General features: G+C 49.0%; 1 protein-coding gene across 15 annotated transcripts; it reads right to left on the reverse strand.

Moving 5' to 3' along the window:
• Window positions 1-2,215: 2,215 nt before the first annotated feature.
• LOC129523511 (rab-like protein 2B) lies at window positions 2,216-18,037 on the reverse strand. 15 transcript variants are annotated; one of them, XM_055384090.2, is made up of 9 exons: window positions 17,888-18,037; window positions 16,575-16,734; window positions 12,325-12,354; window positions 11,044-11,123; window positions 7,657-7,748; window positions 4,609-4,720; window positions 4,164-4,261; window positions 3,750-3,833; window positions 2,216-3,583 (listed from the first exon to the last, which is right to left on the reverse strand). In XM_055384090.2, the coding sequence occupies exons 2-9, from the start codon at window positions 16,679-16,681 to the stop codon at window positions 3,485-3,487; spliced, it is 702 nt and encodes a 233-aa protein (XP_055240065.2). In that variant the 5' UTR covers window positions 16,682-16,734; window positions 17,888-18,037; the 3' UTR covers window positions 2,216-3,484. The 15 variants fall into 15 exon arrangements, with proteins under 15 accessions (XP_055240065.2, XP_055240069.2, XP_063561771.1 ...); XM_055384094.2 differs by having other exon boundaries at window positions 16,575-16,738; XM_063705701.1 differs by lacking the exon at window positions 7,657-7,748 and adding an exon at window positions 10,147-10,226 and having other exon boundaries at window positions 16,575-16,738.
• Window positions 18,038-18,067: the final 30 nt, after the last annotated feature.

An 18,067-nucleotide genomic window follows, 5' to 3' on the forward strand; every position in this document is an offset into this window, starting at 1 on the left:
AATCCCCAATAAACACAAGTATTTTTTGAATGTCCTAATTTCCCAAAGAAACTCTCCCAGATTTTCCTCCCAGGCTTTATGTAATATATTGTATGTCTGAACCACAACTTTTTGTCCCAGGGAGCTGTGGGTTTTTTGGTCATCTCAGAATGTTTTCAAGCAATGCCTGCCCCTTTTCTACCTCGAGTGGATTCAGACTTGGGCAAAACAGACAAATGCCTCATTTTAGTCTTTCAGATCGTTTCTGACCGGTTAGAATAGACAAACAAAGTCATTTGTGAATAAGGTCTGCCTTGCTCCCCCTGGAACCTGGGACCTGGGTCCTAAATTGGGAAAGTGGACTACTATCTTCAAGATCACCATCAAGCTGATGAAGGGGTGGGGCAAGGGCAAGTGAAAATGCCACAGCACTTTTCTGTCACTTCGAAGTTGCCCTTTCCTCATTTCAGTGCTTTCCTGATTGATATAAGTCTTTTACTTTTTCCAGAGTTCTGGCAAAGTTTCTGCTGCTTTTTCTCCATGTTTCTGTAGAGGGACAGGAGTTTGGAGCTGTCTACTCTGCCATTTTCCTGATGTCACTCCACTTCTGAGTCTTTCCTATCTTTGTGGATAGCAGAGATGTCGATCTTGGATATGATACCCTGTAAGGATGGGGTCCTTCATGATGTGATATACAACTTAATATTCATTATATGGTTTTATGTCCCCAACATGTCTAGTAACCAAGGAGTGGACATAGGAGCTCCCCGCTCGCTAGCACTCTCAGTGACACACTTGGGGAATCTGTGTTTGTGTCTACAGCTTTAGGCTCTGTGAGCTGAAGTCTTGGACTCTGTGAGTGGCAGTGTGGGGAGTGGGGAAGGCATTTCCACCAAGTGATACAGTAAGAGTTTCACTAAACACAAAGCTATGGCTGCTTCCTAGACAGTCCATGCGCTTCTAACTGGCAAGCAGAGTTAGCATTCTGGAAAGAGGTGATTGCCTGTAATCGTCATTAGGAAGAAAGGATGTTGCCAGATAATAATAGGAAGGAGCAATCTATTTGGTACTCAGATGATTCATGCTGTCTCTTGGTACTTGCATGTTTAGATATAACTATGTAAGTGTTAACAACCACTGCCTCATAAAGGCATAGTAAGCAGGGGCTCAGACCCCATTAGGCAAGAAGAGCAGGATCAACCCACCAGGCAAACAACCTAGACCAGCGAAAGTGCTAGCCAGAGGATGAGACGAGTATCCGTCTCTGCATGGGGTCCAACTACAATAGCAGGGGCTATGGTTTGTCCTTTCCCATTGACCCTTCTCTTGTACATTCCCCCAGGACTGGTGACCAGTTAGAAACATGGAGCAGCTCTACCTGGATGGAATGAACTTTAAGAAGCAGGTGGATCTGAGCATTGTACACATGGGTGGCTTGTGGATGTTGCTGGCACCCTGCCTAAACATTCATCCTCCAATTGCTTTGAGTTGGAAGTGCACAGTTGCCCTTTTCCCCAGAGAACTGACCTTACTGAAACAGAAGGCCCCCTTCCACCTCACACCTTGGCTTAAGGGCACAAAAGGCCCCTGGTCTTGAGGTAGGACTAACTCTGGAGGGCAATTTGCCCTCCAGAGCTTCCCTGGGACGGGGTGGGGTGGTGAAGCCGGCCTCCAGCTGAGACCACAACCTTGCTGAGCTTCTTGTCTCCTGCCCCCCTCACTCTTCTGAGAATGACCCTAATTAAATCATTTGAACCACGGCCTTCTCAGGGTCAGCTTCTAAGGAACCGGATACAGAATAGGCCCATAAAACCAACACGATGGTGAACTTTATAGTCTGCAAATTCTATCTCAGTAAGGCTGTTGTATTTTTTTTAAATACTTAGTAGTTATTTACAGTAACTACATTTTTTTAAGTTCTACCTCATCAGGGTATACGTTCCTGGGAACCCCTGGTCAGGTCAAACATCTTACATTGAACATCTAAGTATTGCTGATTTAAAGGGGAAATGTGCTTGTTCTTGAGCTCCCAAATTAATAGGTAATTGAATTCTTTTGAAAACACTAAAATCCACTGAAATGGCCTCCAATATAGTGAATTGAGAGTAAACATGGGCTACCCTGCAACAGGTCAAGGCAACTACCCCTCATTCATAAGGGTGATGATTTGCAGATTCTTTTGTCTTTTTGCTCCGAACACACTTCAGAGCCACAAAGCACATACATTTACTCAATGTTTATGTAATTCAGCCTTTACTGTAAAAAAGGAAACAATAAAAACAAAACCCTATTAATAAACACAATGCAAACAATGCCCGAGATTATCATAAAAACATACTAGCAAGCCACAAGTACCAGAGAGGGGTGAACAGGCATATCTGCTAGCTCTCCTCTTGCAGTCCTCAGCCTCCCACAGGAGGCACAAGGTCCAAACTATTCCTCAAAAAAAAGGACAGCCTCCTTATGCTGAAATAGGAACTTTAAAGGAAGCTCTTCTTGTAGTCCAAATGGATGTACCTTGTGGTATGGCTGTAAGGACTCGATTTTACCGCTTGTGTATTCCTAACTATAGCTAGGCCTGTCACCTGCTGTTCCTGTGATCTCAGCTTTACCTAGAAGAGCTCCTGAAACAGAGTCGGTACACAGAAATCTGGAAGGAATAGCTATCTGCTCAAAAAGTTTGTTTAAAAACAGATGATTGGGGCCGGGCGCGGTGGCTCATACCTGTAAATCCCAGCACTTTGGGAGGCCGAGGCGGGCGGATCACGAGGTGAGGAGATCGAGACCATCCTGGGCAACATGGTGAAACCCCGTCTCTACTAAAAATACAAAAATTAGCTGAGCGTGGTGATGCCAGCCACTCGGGAGGCTGAGGCAGGAGAATCGTTTAAACCAGGGAGTCAGAGGTTGCAGCGAGCCGAGACTGCGCCACTGCACTCCAGCCTGGCGACAGAGCGAGACTCCATCTCAGAACGAACAAAGAAACAAACAAACCAGATGATTGGGAGACTGAAGAGGAAAAAAGATGGGAGAAAACGTAGGGAAAGGATGGGGCCTCACAGACTCAGCTGTGGGTGGGGGGGTAATCATTACCTCAGCAGAAGCACAGGGAATTGTCCCCGAGGTGAGCTTTGGAAAGAAAACAAAAACAAAAACAAAAACACCAAAAAACACCTAAATTTCCTGTATTAAAGTGACACATAATCATGTTTTCTGATTCTCTTCACTGTCTGCCTGGGGGGAGGGGGTGGGGAAGGTGTTAATGATGCTGATCCCTAATTCTGCTTCAAGGAGATCTGGTGGGGAATTCTTCCACCAGTCCAGAGTTTGCTGGTGCTGACCTCATCCCTGTATCACGAGCGTTGAATGTGGGAGGCTAATAGGACGGGTGGGTTGCAGGAGGTAGAAGAGGGGATGGCCTAGAGAGTTTCTCCATTCAGAGCTGGAGAGCTGTTGAAGGGAAGGGTATTTTAAAAGGGCTCCACCCACCCCTAGCCCCAGCCCCTCAGCTGTGGGGAGAGGCCGCCTCCTCTGATGGGGTCTCGATGCTGCTGCTCTGTTCCTGGTCTGGCACGTCCTCCTCTTCCTGCTCCAAGTTGAAGTTCTGTGAACAAGGTCGCAGGTGAGGCCTGGCCCTGCATTTGCTCAACCGCAGCTCTGATACATTTAGTGGGGCAAACTTAGGCAAGAGCCACTCTACTGGGTTGTAGTCCCTCTCCCTGAAGAGGAGCCGTTTCTTCCATCCCACCCGAAATGTGGACCTGACCTACCTCGAGCTCCTGAAAAATCTCATCCATGAAGTCCTGGGAGTTCTGTTTGTAAGACACAGCTAATCGAATTGCATCATTGAAGAGCTGGGGGTGAGGTAGAGATGGTGGATGAGAGTGCCTTGGACTCTGCCCAGTCCACCCCACTGGCCCCACTGTGAGACTACACAATACTCCATTCCTAAAATCAGCAACCTTACCCCTCCATTTGCCTCTCCCCGTCACCCTGACCTATGTATGGTCAATGGACTTCTGCCTCATCAAGTCCAGGCCCATCAGCTCCTCCCCTCCCTGCCACCCATGCCCATGCACTGTCCCGGTTCTCTCCATCACACCTGCAGTAAGGCCTTCTCTTCACAGCTTCCCTTTACCACCTAGCGCCCTGACCTTGCTAGCTACCTCTGCAGTCAGCCATACCTTCACAACATTGGTACCATCAGCAGCCGAGACGAAAAACAGGGGCAGGGAGAACTTCTTGGCAAAACTGAAGCTTTTTTGGGTCACGTTTATGTCTGCTGTAGAGAGAAGGTAGGACATTGGTCTGTCTGTCAAGGGAGGGGAAGAAGGTTTGGAGCGGGGGCCACTGGAGGCCTCCATTCCAGAAAGTGGGATAGGCAGGGATGATTGGGAAACATGTCCTAGAAAGAGCTCAGTTAATAGGGATCTGTGCCTTGGAAAGAGGGCAGGTCGGCTTAGCTGGCTTCTTTATAAGGTGGGAAGAATGCAAGCAACCAAGGCTTGTATCTTATCGTGGGAGGGAGAACCAATCACTGAATGCTGCCTGCCCAGGGAATGGAGGAGGAAATGTATGAGGGCAGGTCCCCAGTGAATTGCTAACACCCAGGTGCAGGGATGGCCCCACCATCAATTTTATTGGCCACCACGATGCATGGGATCTCTGGCCTGAACTCCCGAAGCTCTGTATACCAGGTGCTCAGGTTCCTATAGGTGACTTTCCTCTGTACATCAAACACCTGCAAAGGGCAGAGGAAGAAAGATAGCTCAGGTATGTCAATGTTTCTGCACCCCATCTCCAGGTGACTCACACACCCAAGCAGGTAAGCATGGTGCTGTTTGTGGGAACGCTCTGAATTGCAGCCTCTCTGACCACAGAGGCTGCCATTTCTCAGGGAAGCCCCCTGGAGCCTCCAGATGCGAACATGTTTTTAAAAATCTTATTCTTGGCCCAGTGCAGTGGCTCACACCTGTAAGCCCAGCACTTTGGGAGGTTGAGGCGGGTCAATCACCTGAGGTCAGGAGTTTGAGACTAGCCTGGCCAACATGGTGAAATTCCGTCTCTACTAAAAATGCAAAAAATTAGCTAGGCGTGGTGGCGCATGCCTGTAATCTCAGCTACTTGGGAGGCTGAGGCAGGAGAATTGCTTGAACTAGGGAGACGGAGGTTGCAGCGAGCCCAGATCATGCCATTGCACTCCAGCCTGGGCAACAAGAGCAAAACTCTGTCTGAAATAAACAAATAAATAACGTATTCCTTTTTTGTTATCTTGTCATCTAATCTTATTCACCTATTTTAACAATCATAAATGGAATCAATTTGCCAATTGATACAGTCTGTTAGAAATTGTAAAAACTTTTGTTTTTTAGTCTACTCTTGTATTTATTGCTTAAACTGTTTTAAAGTTCCTCTGTAGTAACCGTAAATGTTTCTAGAGTTTTACTTCAGTTACTATTTACTTTTATTTATTTACTTTTTAGAGACAGGGTTTCACTGTCACCCAGGCTAGAATGCAGTGGCTCAATCACAGCTCACTGTAACCTCAAAACTCCTGGGCTCAAGGAATCCTCTTACCTCAGCCTCCCAAGTAGCATGCATACATTAATTTTTTTTTTTATTTTTTTTTTGTAGAGGCAGGCTCTCCCTATGTTACTCAGGCTCATCTCAAACTCTTGGCCTCAAGGGATCCTCCCACCTGGGCCTCTAAAGGTGCTGGGGTTACAGGTGTTAGCCACCACAACTGCCCTTGTTTTTTTTTTTTTTTTTAGACGGAGTCTCACTCTGTTACCCAGGCTGGAGTGTGGTGGCATAATCTCAGCTCACTGCAACCTTTGCCTTCTGTGTTCAAGTGATTCTCTTGTCTCGGCCTCCTCAGTAACTGGGACTACAGGTGTGCGCCACCATGCCTGGCTAATTTTTATATTTTTAGTAGAGACAGGGTTTCGCCATGTTGGCCAGGCTGGTCTCGAACTCTTGATCTCAAGGGATCTCCATATATGGAGTCTTGCTCTGTTGCCTAGGCTGGAGTGCAGTGGCGCTATCTTGGCTCACTGCCACTGCAACCTCCACTTCCTAGGTTCAAGCGATTCTCATCTCAGCCTCTGGAGTAGCTGGGATTACAGGTGTGCACCACCACGCCTGGCTAATTTTTGTAGTTTTAGTAGAGACGGGGTTTCATCATGTTGGCCAGGCTGCTCTCAAACTCTTGACCTGCAGTGATCTGCCTGCCTAGGCCTCCCAAAGTACTGGGATTACAGGCATGAGCTACTGCACCTGGCTGATTTACTTTTAAGCTTTTGTTTACTTCTTTGTTCTTTCTGCTTTTTGTTTTTTGAGATAGGGTCTTACTCTGTCAGCCAGGCTGGAGTGCAGTGGCACAATCTTGGCTTACTGCTCCTCGACCCCCTGGGGTCCGGTGATCCTCCTACCTCAGCCTCCTGAGTAGCTGGAACTACAGGCACATGCCACCATGCCTGGCTAATTTTGTTTATTTTTTGTAGAGATAAGCTCTCATTATATTAACCAGGCTGGTCTTGAACTCCCGGGCTCAAGTGATCCTCCTGCCTCGGCCTCCCAAATTTCTGGGATTACAGGCATAAGCCACTATGCCCGGCCTCTTTAAATTTTTTTAAAGTAATTTTTATGTTTTATTATTTGCAGTTCATAATTGTATTACTTTATAATTTGTTTTTACCTATTTTATTTTTATTTATTTATTTATTTTGAGATGGACTCTTGCTCTGTTGCCCAGGCTAGAGTGCAGTGGCAGTATCTTGGCTCACTGCCACCGCAACCTCCACCTCCTGGGTTCAAACAATTCTCCTGTCTTCAAACGATTCTCCTGTCTCAGCCTCCCGAGTAGCTGGATTACAGGTGTGCACCACCACGCCTGGCTAATTTTTGTATTTCTAGTAGAGACGGGGTTTCAACATGTTGGTCAGGCTGGTCTTGAACTCCTGACCTCAGGTGATCTGCCCGCCTAGGCCTCCCAAAGTACTGGGATTAAAGGCATGAGTCACCACGCCCAGCCTGTTTCTACCTATTTTAAAATATCAGCAAGAAGGATGAGCACTGCAAACCAGCTCTAAGGGCAGAACTCTGAAAGACAGCTGAGCTGCTGATACAGTGAGCCTTCATGCCCTTCACAGGAGCTCCTCCAAAGTTTCTAGCCCAAACTGCCCTAGTACAACAGTCAGTGGATTAAAGTTACAGACAACCACCACCCTGTAACTGCTGGCACAGCTCACCTCACTTCTAAATCACCCAGCTATTTGTGCAAGCAACATGGTTCAAGCTCAGGGCTAGGGGCTCGCCTTGTGTGGTGGCGGGAGGGTCAGCAACTGTCACATCTCAAGAGGTGGCAGGAAGTCTATGTGGATTCTCTTTCACAGGCCAATTTCAATGAATCACCAGGTTGTCTTGAATTCCCGATGAAGACTCCTTATAAAGGATGTCTGTAACTAAACTTCTGGAATCTGCCTCACACCAGGCTCAGATGCCTTTTGTCCAGGTCTGGTTTCCTGAGCATCCGTTCCTTGTTTTGAGAGCTGAGGAGGAGCTGGCTAGAATGAGGAGCATCCCCATCTCAAGGTTTCAAGGTGGAGGGTCGAGCCCTGGTTCCGTCTCTGACCCTCAGCTCCCCGTGTGGTCAGAAGGCAAGTGCTTTCTACTCACCAGGGCCCGTGCAGCAGACTGGGGCTGGTGGCAGGCACCTGCAGACACAGGCATGGTGGCAGGAGAGACACCCCAGGCCTTCAGAAGAGGGTCTGAGGAGAGCCCACGGAGATGCATCAGATGCAGGAAGCAGTCACTCCAAGAGAAAAAGAGAGGTGAGCTCAAAATACCAAATGCCACTGTAGGCCTGAAACCAAACTGGCTAGGAGCAAGCTCCTCTGCTCTTGAGGGTCAGACTTCTGCACTACACTGCCCCCATTTGCCTTGCCCCATCATCCTCTTGCTTAGTACCTTAACAGTTATCAGAGTTAAAGCTTTTGGAATTTTTCAAGGGATTTTGTTCTCAAGGGGCAGTCAGGGGAATTAGGTGATGAGTTCCTTCCTTTACCATCTGCAAAGGGTCAGAAGGGAAGAATCCTCACTGTCCTCACCACTGGTATCTGTACTGTGCCTACCAGTCAGTCAGTTCCTGGGGCAGCACGTGTGTCTTTCCACCTGGGCACTCCCAGCATCCTGCACACGTGCATCACAGACAGTCCATGTTGTGGAAGGGATCAGTGGTGCAGGAGCACACACGAAAGAGCTATGCTAATGACAAACATCAGAGGAGGCTGCATGGAGGTGGTGGCATTGAAGCAGGGCCTGAAAAATGAGCAGAGTTTCAAATAAAGGGGTGTGAGCTGGGGAGAGGCCGAGGGAAGAGCATGAAGGAAGGTGTGCAGAGGAGCAGGTGACAATGAGCAGAACAGAGCAGCTCCTTCTGCATCCCCTCTGCTATTGCTTCTTACAGATGAGATGACACCTACTCAGCCATGCATCTCTCTCAGTGCCAAGGTAACACCGTGCATATTTACAGACAATCACTAAGTGGGAGGTAGGGCTAGAAAGGTGGGTGTCTAAATGCTATGGGGTGCCATGGCAGACTTTATTAATATATGCCAACAATGGTGGCAACCTGTCCATCCCATGTGTTCTTTTAACCATGTGACTCTGGTTCCCCACTGAGAGATGCCATCTGTTTCTTCCCTCTGTGACTATGGACAGAGAGATGCCACATATTCCAGGGCTAGGCCATAAAAGGAAATATAAGTCCCACCGGGTTCTCTCTGGATACTTGATCTCGGGATCTTGGCTGATACTGTGAGCAAACCCAAATCAGCCCAACTGACAAACTGCGAAGAAACACGGGGAGTAGAACCTGCTGGTGATCCAGCCAAGTACCAGCGTGTGTGTGGGGAGATGCCCCAGGCAGTTCCAGCCTGGAACCCAGCCTTGGAGTCTTCTTAGCTGAGACTTCAGACATGGATTCGCGATCCATCAGAAAATGGTTGTTTTGTACCGCCAAGTTTTGGGGTTTTGTGTTAAAGCAAGACCTTGAATGCTATTCCAAGAAGTTTTAGTGACCGAGGTTTTCACTTGGTGACAATTGCTAGGGTTAATAATTCAGAAGACTAGTCTATTACTTTCTGCATTGTTGATGGCCGATATTCATGAAAATGTGGGTTTTTTTTAGATGGAGTTTTGCTCTTGTTGCCCAGGCTGGAGTGCAGTGGTGTGATCTCGGCTCACTGCAACCTCTGCCTCCCGGGTTCAAGTGATTCTCCTGCCTCAGCCTCCCAAGTAGCTGGGATTACAGGCACCCGCCACCACGCCCAGCTAATTTTTTGTATTTTTAGTAGAGACGGGATTTCACCATGTTGGCCAGGCTGGTCTCAAACTGCTGACCTCAGGTGATCCACCCATCTTGGCCTCCCAAAGTGCTGGGATTACAGGCATGAGCCACCGTGCCCAGCCATGAAAATGTTTTTTAAGTGACCCAAAAGAAAAACATGCTCCTTTTCAGCATTTAAAAGTGGTGGCCTGAGAACCAAGCCAGGGAATTCACGGGTAGGAACTTCTATAGGACACAGGTTTACAGAGCTCCTTTTTCTTTTCTTAGCCCTTTCCTCGGCTGCATTTTTCTCTTGGAGTGACTGCTTCACCACACCCCGGTCACCAGGGTGGAACCGTGAGGATTGCGTCCTAGGCAACAAAATGGGAGGCTCGGGGGGAGGCAAGGGGCTGGCCTGAGAGAGAAGGTTCTCTGGGACCCGCAGCATCTACTCAGTCCCAGCACGTACCCCCTGGGGAAAAGCAGCAGGCAACAGTGGAGGGAGGCCTTGGGAGCTTGTCTGACAGGTTAGGTCCATCAGAGGGACTGTGGCCCTGTTTCAGGCATATGTTTGCCTCTTGGATGCTACACCTGATGTTGAAGCCCTGAGCTTGCTGTTCCACCTTTTCTCCACCCATCCCCGCCTACAGAGAGCTCACCTGGCACCTTCTCACTAAGAAGCTCTGGGGAGCAGGTGTGGTTTGAAACATCCCCGGGTGACCCTAAGCCCCCCTCCCACAACACCCAGACTTGGTTACAAGGGCCCAGGGCTGCTAGGCCCCTCACCCCTCAGGCCAGACTTGCCCAGTGCCTCTGTCCACCTCCCCACCGTCTCGTACCATGATGCAGGCGTGGGCCTTGTGGTAGTAGGAGGCATGCATGCTCTGGAACCGCTCCTGGCCTGCCGTGTCCCAAAAGTCTGCAGTGTGAACCGACATGCCTGGTGCATTTCTGTGCAAGTCACTAAGATACAACACACATGCGGCACAAACCACAGCACATGTGTGAGTGTACATGGGGAGCACAGGGAGAAACAGAGACCATACAGCCCCACACGTGTGTCTTCAAGACACAGTGTACCTGAGTGTGATGTGAGAGGTGTGTGTTCACCTGTGTGTATGGGAAGACAGTGGGTCAGGGGCCAGGAGGAAGGACAACACACTGGAAGCCCAAGGAGGGAGAAGATAGTTCCCCGTTTCCCACGTGACACGCAGGGTCCTCTAAGTTCCAAACTATTCCAGCTTCTCACGTGCGCTGACCACAGACGGTAGACAGAGTCAGGCAGGCTGTGTGCCCGGCCAAGGAGAAGATTATGACCCGATGGAAGGTCGCAGCCCGATGTGGGAGATAATGTTCTGACCACATTTATTTTTTCAAACTGGCTGAGTAAGAACCCCTGAAGCTAGGAAAACTACTGCCTCATCGAAGGCCTCTTATGTTCTTCTTCCCTGAGGTGGGTACAGCCCCCTGACTTCTCCTTTCCTGAACCCTGTCCTGCACAGGTGCTGGCCTGGAAGCCAGGTCAGAGGGCTGGGACTTGGCCCCTGCATGCTTCCTTCCACCCTCCATGGCCTCCTGGCTCCTGGCTCTCTGGGTTCTCTCTAGCACCCCTTGTCCCTGCCTGGGGTCTCATTTTCTCCCTGTGGACTCTCTCCTTATGAACCTTCCCTCACCTCCCCTCATCTCCCATTTCCTCTTTCCTGAGGGTCAGCATGTCTTGGCCCTGTGCCACTTACCCACAAGGATGGTCTTGCCGTCTACCATGGCTGTGTGCTTGTACAGGGTCAGGGCATACGTGGACAGCTGCTGTGGCTGACTGCACTCAGGTTAAGGACCAAAATCAATAAAAGGGGAGGTAAGGAAGGAGTGGGGAGCAGGGGTGTTTGGTTTGATGAAATGGATCCTCTCCCTCCTCTTCTCTTTGGAGTTCTTGAGATTTTAAATCAAATGAATGTTGCAGACAGAGGATCAGCTTCACATACCACTGGTACAAGCTCCATGGAAGGGTGAGGGGTGGGAGGAGATGGGAGTGTGTCCTGGCCATCGAAGTCTGAGGTAAAACATAGAACAGGATTTTACAGACAAGTGTCATACAAGGCATCATGCAGTTGGAAAATGCAAATGTGGATACCCCAACTCAATCATGGATGGAGCTTTCGCAGGCTAGAAAGGAAACCCTAACCCTAGGTAGCAACATGACCATTCCAGGGACAAAAGCTCCCACAAGCCATACAGTTGACAAGCTGTCAATCAATTTGGAGTCTGCCTATGTTTGAAACCCTGAGAAAAAGGGTTAAACTCTGGGGCTTAACACCTTCCGAGGCTGCAAGAAGCCGGACAGTGTAAAAAGCAGAGCCAAATGACGCAGGTGGGCTGGGTGTGCAGGAGCACTTGGTAGAAGGTGGAGTAACACATACTCAGATCTTAAGGCAACTGAGCCTTGGGGTGCCGAGCCTAGGACAGGCAGCAGCAGGCTCCAGGGGCTCCTCTCACCTGTGGTTCTCAGTGGATCCACTTGGGAAGCTGTTTAAAAATCTCCCAGTTGCGGGGAGGAACTCACTCCAAACCTATGCAATATAACAATTCATGGGAGAAAGGTGGGGCTGGCAGCTCCTATTTTACAAAGTTCATTCATATCAGAGATTTTTTCAATAGTAGGGGGCCCAAGCTTTGAGGTTAGAGAGGTTAAATGACTTGGCCAGTATCAGAAGCTACTGAGGAGGAGGAGGTGGGGTTTGAATCCAGGCATTAGATCCAAACCATTTGCTGTTTGCCATTCTACTGCCCTCTTAATATAAAACAATCCAAATATGAGTAAGGTCTAAAATATACAGCACTGATTGTGCAATGCCATGTGGGTCAATCGGCAAGAAACAAGCGCGGAACAAAACCTGTGTATTCACTTACCCAATCCTCCTTCCTGGGCTGCTGGTATAAAGGGGTGGGCAGTGGGACACTGATACATGAGCGTGGGAAGACCCACAGGAACAAGGGGTACTTCAAACCTTGAAGGATACAAGCCATCCATGAGAAATCTCTCCATGAGTCTGTAAGCAGAACAGGCAAGGTGGTCAGATGGCGTCTCCATCTCTCCCTTGTCCCAAACTTTTGCACCCTAAGGCTGACAACCTGGAAGCCACCTGTGGCTTCCCTTCCCCCTTTCACTCCACAGCCACACAGCTTCTGGGTCAAGTCTGGAAGCTGGGTATCAGCATTACTAACCCGTCATAACAAAACAGCTCATGTCACTATGAGTACACACACCAGCCCACGTGAAGCTCTCAAATCTGTTATTTCCACCAGAGCACAGTTCTGCACATACAATTACCCTTATGTTGTGCAAAGGGAAACAGAGGCCAGGCCAAAGGTGCGCCTTCCGTTCAAAAGCCATTTCCCGGTCGGGCGCGGTGGCTCACGCCTGTAATCCCAGCACTTTGGGAGGCCAAGAGCAGCCTGGCCAACATGGTGAAGCCCTTGTCTCCACTAAAGATACAAAAAATTAGCCAGGTGTGGTGACACACGCCTGTAATCCCAGCTACTCAGGAGGCTGAGACAGGAGAATCTGCTTGATCTATTGGTTATTGAGAGGACTATCAATTCTGAATGTGGTCAGTTATCCTGTGAAAAAATTAGGCAGACTTGGTCACTCCTCTCTGCAAAACCATCCAGTGGTTCCCCATTTCTTTCAGTTCAAACTCTCCCATTTCTTTTCTCTCCCTCTGTTCTAGCCACTGGCCATTTCCTCCTTTTGTTGTTGAAATGCTCCTGCCAGATATCTGCAAGGCTTACTCCTTGCTTTTTTCAAGTCTTTGACCCAATGTTACCTTTACAACTAGGCCTTCCCTGACCACTCTCTTGACATTGCAACCTTTTTTCCCTCACGTTTTGAAGGGTCACTGCTTGCCTGTCTGTCAGTGTAATACACTCTAACCATGATTTTATACTTCTGATATTTAAACTGCAGCTTGAATTGTAAAAGGAGGATAGATTTTATTTATAACTATAAAGAAACACCACCCTTACTATAAAGAAAACACATCATCTTCTTAGATCACGTAGAAAATTACACAAAGAAATTACCGTGGCCAGAGGTTAAGATGGTAAATGAAAAATACTCAAGCTCAGAACCCTGTCTTGAGAGGGCACATGCTCAGAAAGTGCAGGAGGAAGAGGAGAGATCCATAAACTTGCCTCATCCAAGCAGAAGCAGTGAAAGAATAAAAACACAGGCACAGAGGGATTTTCGTAAGGAAAAGTTGCCTCTGGAAGACAGGATGAAGGAGAGAAAAAGAGGCCCCAGAGACTCATTCCCTCCCAACATTCTGCACCTTAGCAGAGAACCAGCTTGGCAGGCCTGAGCTCAAAAACAGAGCAGGCCTACCTCCGGAGGCTCTAGGGAGCTGCCTCTGTCACTGTCACATACACAGATGTTCCCTGTCTTCTTTTCCCAAAAATATTTAGAGTAGGCACGGGTCACTGGTGGCCTAAGCACAACTCCCTCAGGATAATGAGAGCTTGGGACCCAGGGAGTCACATGGTGTGACTTTTCTGCTTGTAAGTTTCCCCCATCACCCTAGTCTGTACTCACACCATGTGGCCTTAGTTTTGGGTGGGGGGGGGGGGTGTGCCTTTGTCCTCTTTGTACAACGATGATAGGCAATCATTAACGGGAATGGAAGACCCTAAAGGCCAAGTTAGACAGCTATCAAAGAAAAAAGACAACACATCTGGACCTAACTACTCTTAAAGATGGAATCAGAAAGCCACGTCTTGTTGGCCGGGTGTGGTGGCTCACACCTGTAATCCCAGCACTTTGGGAGGCCAAGGCAGACAGATCACTTGAGGTTAGGAATTCCAGACCAACCTGGCCAACATGGCAAAACCTCTGCTAAAAATACAAAAAAATTAGCTAGGCATGGTTGCGCATGCCTGTAATCCCAGCTACTCAGGAGGCTGAGGCATGAGAATTGCTTGAACCTGGGAGGCGGAGGTTGCAGTGAGTAGAGATTGCCCCACTATACTCCAGCCTGGGTGACAGAGCAAGACTCTGTCTCAAAAAAAAAAAAAAACAAAAAAAACAAAAAAACACCATGTCTTGTTATTAAGCAGTATGATCACCTGGGGTCAAAAGAAATCTGGTCTGGTGCAGTGGCTCATGCCTGTAATGGCAGCTCAGGAAGGTGGCATGTGCAGGAGCAAAGGAAAAGCCTTCCACGGCAGGCAGTGCCCAGGTCTGAGGACACCTGTTCACAGGGGGTAGGGGAGCTGTCATCAGAGCCCACCAACAGAGCCCTGAGTAGAATCAAGAAGCATGAACATGCTGCATGAGGAAAAAAAAAAAACAAAGGAACCTTAAAGAAAGCCTGGTGACTGGGGCTGCTACTGTTGTAAATTTCTGAACTCTGCAAGAAGGCCTCACTGCCACAACATTGCTATCTAGAAATGAGGCCGTGTACAACTGACGCCCTTCAGATATGATGAACACAAGTGTTAACTTTTTTTTTTTTTTTTGAGACAGGGTCTTTCTCTGTCACTAGGCTAGAGTGCAGTGGCGCAATCATAGCTCACCACAGCCTGGATGTGTTAACCTCTTAATGGGTGTTTTAGCCCAACTGAGTTTAGATTCATAGGTTAGAGACACTGAAAATTGGCAGAAATTCTTGAGTCCAATCAAAACTGAACCACAGTGTTCTCATGCACTCACCTTCCCTCAGATGCACTGTTTCCATTGTATCTGGGGCAACCTTTTGCCTGAGATACTGCTAGTGGATGAAGACTGGATTGTTTTCTAATTGTTGTGTCTGTGGAGGCCAATGTTATGGTAATCTTTGACGTCAAGTTAACTACTTGGATTCTTATTTTTTGTTACTGTTCGAAATGAGGCATATAAAGAGGCTAGCATTGAACTTGGGAGCTGGGTATACCAAGATACATTCTCCGAAAGTTCTGTTTGTTATTAAAGTGGCAATTTGCTCTACACCTGCCTGCCATTTCTATTCTTTGTTGTTTTAAACTTGAGTGGGGATAAAGGGGGTGTTATTTATTGGGTAACCTTCCCAAACTACAACACCTACCCTCACTTTTACTGTACAGGCGTGCTGTTGAGGATGGTCAAAGTAACTATAAAATACTAAACCAGAGGCCGGGCGCGGTGGCTCATGCCTATAATCCCAGCACTTTTGGAGGCTGAGGTGGGCGGATCACGAGGTCAGGAGATCAAGACCATCCTGGCTAACAAGGTGAAGCCCCGTCTCTACTAAAAATACAAAAATAAAATTAGCTGGGTGTGGTGGCAGGCGCCTGTAGTCCTAGCTACTCGCAAGGCTGTGGCAGGAGAATGGCGTGAACCCGGGAGGCGGAGCTTGCAGTGAGCCGAGATCACGTCACTGCACTCCAGCCTGGGTGACAGAGCGAGACTCCGTCTCAAAAAAAAAAAAAAACTAAACCAGAGCTGCAGTGTGTGATTGTGTGGTGGGGAAGAGAGAGAGAGAAAGAGAGAGAGAGAGAGAATTCAAAGTCATGGAGATGGCCTAAAAACCAGCAAAGCCCCCAGAGAATTATTCACAGCTACCTGAGTCAAAGGACTTGATTATAAAAATGAAGGTAGAAACCAAGGTGGGCCTGGAGTACTTGGGAGATAAACGCAACCACTTCTCTGGGCAGGGGCAAGTGTACCGTCATGCTATGAAGGCAGAAATGGACATGTGCCCTCAGCAGTCCTAGGCGTGAGAACTAGGAAGTCTCATGGAGACAAGCTGGCAGCACGGCGGAGCCTCCCTTCACCTCTCCGGGTGGCATGTAGGCACCGAAATTCTTTACAAGAAGAAGCCAGTCTTCACAATGATTATAGTCAATCGTCAGTTCTACCCAGTTTTCTCTATTTCAGAGAGTCCCTCCAAGAAAGCATCTTTACCACCTTTACCCAATCTGTCACGGTGGCATAGTCACTTTTGTCTTTCCATTCCCACTCCCCGCCCTTGCCATCCCTCAGCCCACAAACCACATACAATGTCCTCAGTTGCTCCACACATTCTCTCAGGGCTCAGAGGAAACATTCAAATTCCTCAGTCCTTATGACCTGCCCCCTCCACCCAACACACACAACGGCTCACGTGATTCCCCTCGTTCCCCCATGAACATCTGGGCTCCAGCCAAGACTGCTCCTTCACCAGCCCCAAGAAGCCATGCTCCTCTGCCTCTGGAGGACTTTTTAAATGACCCAGACCCTCTCTGGGGCTGGTATTTATTCCCTAATCTCCCAACATACTTGGATTTGCCCACTGCGCTGTCTCCCAGGCAGATGATCTTCACGTTGTCATCAGCATCATACTTCCCTTGGTCCAACTCACTCGGTTTGGTTTTGTCTTCTGCCATTGGCTCCTAGCTGTAGAGAGGGGTCCAGCCCAAGGGAGGGGAGGGTATTGTCACTGTCTGGGAAGATCAACAAGAGGCTGTTGTCAGAGATAAGTCCCCTCAACCAAATCTCCAGCTGTACCTCCATCCAGACTGCTTCCCTCAGTGCCAGACTGAGATATGGTATGCAATTGACTACTAGCCTTGGAGTAGCAGAGTATGACACACAGGCATCAATAATATGTTATACACAAATAGTTAAGTCCTGCGCACCCCAAATGCTGCTCCTCACGTTACCCATTTGCACAAGACATTCGCCAGGCATCCAGTGCCAAAGGCTGTGTGCAGCATTATGTCTAGCTCTGTTTTACTCTCCTCACACCTAAATATGACTTTGTAAACATTCCTGAGAATGTAACCACAGTCCAGACTCTTAGCTAGGGGGGCACATAGAAATGATATGATGACGAGATAGCAGCAATAGGTGAGCCTTACTGGGCATTCACCATGAGCAGATCTTGCACAGGGTTCAGAGGATGGAAGACAAAATGATAGCAGAGTCTACTGTGGTGAGAGCTACGACAGAAGTATGCACACGGGTCAGGGGTAGAAAATACCAACAGGGCCCCCGAGTTTTCCTGACTGTGCCACCACACAGCTACTGCTTCTGCACAGCCAGGGACTTCGCCTTGTTTATTCAGGGAGACAATTCCTGGGAAGTGGCAGATGCCTGGAAAGCATGATGAGGGGTCTGCTCCCTTTCACCTGTACCCTGTAGAGAGAGCGACAGAAAGCCAAATCCAGCTTCATGGCTCCATGCTTGAAGACGTTCTTTCTTTTGTTTAGAGATAGGGTCTCATTCTGTCGCCCAGGCTGGAGTGCAGTGGCGCGATCACGGCTCACTGCAGCCTCCAACTCCTGGACTCAAGCGATCCTCCCTCCTTGGCATCCCTGCACTATAGGCGTGAGCCACTGCTTACGGGCGAAGACTTGCTTGTCGGTATCCTCGCCATCTAAGTGGGTAAGCTATCTTTCGATAAATGTTTTTGGCCACCAACCATGTCCAGGCATCGCCAGGCTGCCCGTCCCGCCCCCCACAACAGCCTCGCGAAGCCACCTTTCCGTGCTTCCCCTGACCCGGACGCCCTCTCACCCACACCGCTAGGGAGGCCTCGGAGGGGCTGTCCCCGCGTGCTAAGCCAGCCACCGGGGCGGATTTGCCCTCACGTGCGGTTCCCAGTGAGGGCTGGAGAGACCAGGGACGCTGCGGGTCGGCCCCTCGGGCCCTGCCGCCCGTCTGGACTCTGCGCGCTGTCGAACCACGCCCGCCGGCCCAGCTCGCGCCGCAGCGCACTCCACTTCCGGCTCGGCCCGCGTCCTCGCAGCTGCTAGGCAACCGAGCAAGGA

Source organism: Gorilla gorilla, chromosome 3 (assembly GCF_029281585.2).
Source record: "Gorilla gorilla gorilla isolate KB3781 chromosome 3, NHGRI_mGorGor1-v2.1_pri, whole genome shotgun sequence".
Lineage (NCBI taxonomy): Eukaryota > Metazoa > Chordata > Mammalia > Primates > Hominidae > Gorilla > Gorilla gorilla.

What these genes read in the sequence shown, in the direction of transcription:
- LOC129523511 (XM_055384090.2), bottom strand. Translation starts at nt 16,681, where the DNA reads ATGGCAGAAGACAAAACCAAACCGAGTGAGTTGGACCAAGGGAAGTAT. An exon ending in AGCGCAGTGGGCAAATCCAA is followed by an intron (nt 12,355 to 16,574) that starts GTATGTTGGGAG and finishes TTCTGCTTACAG; the next exon opens with ACTCATGGAGAGATTTCTCA. An exon ending in AGATTTCTCATGGATGGCTT is followed by an intron (nt 11,124 to 12,324) that starts GTATCCTTCAAG and finishes ACCTGAGTGCAG; the next exon opens with TCAGCCACAGCAGCTGTCCA.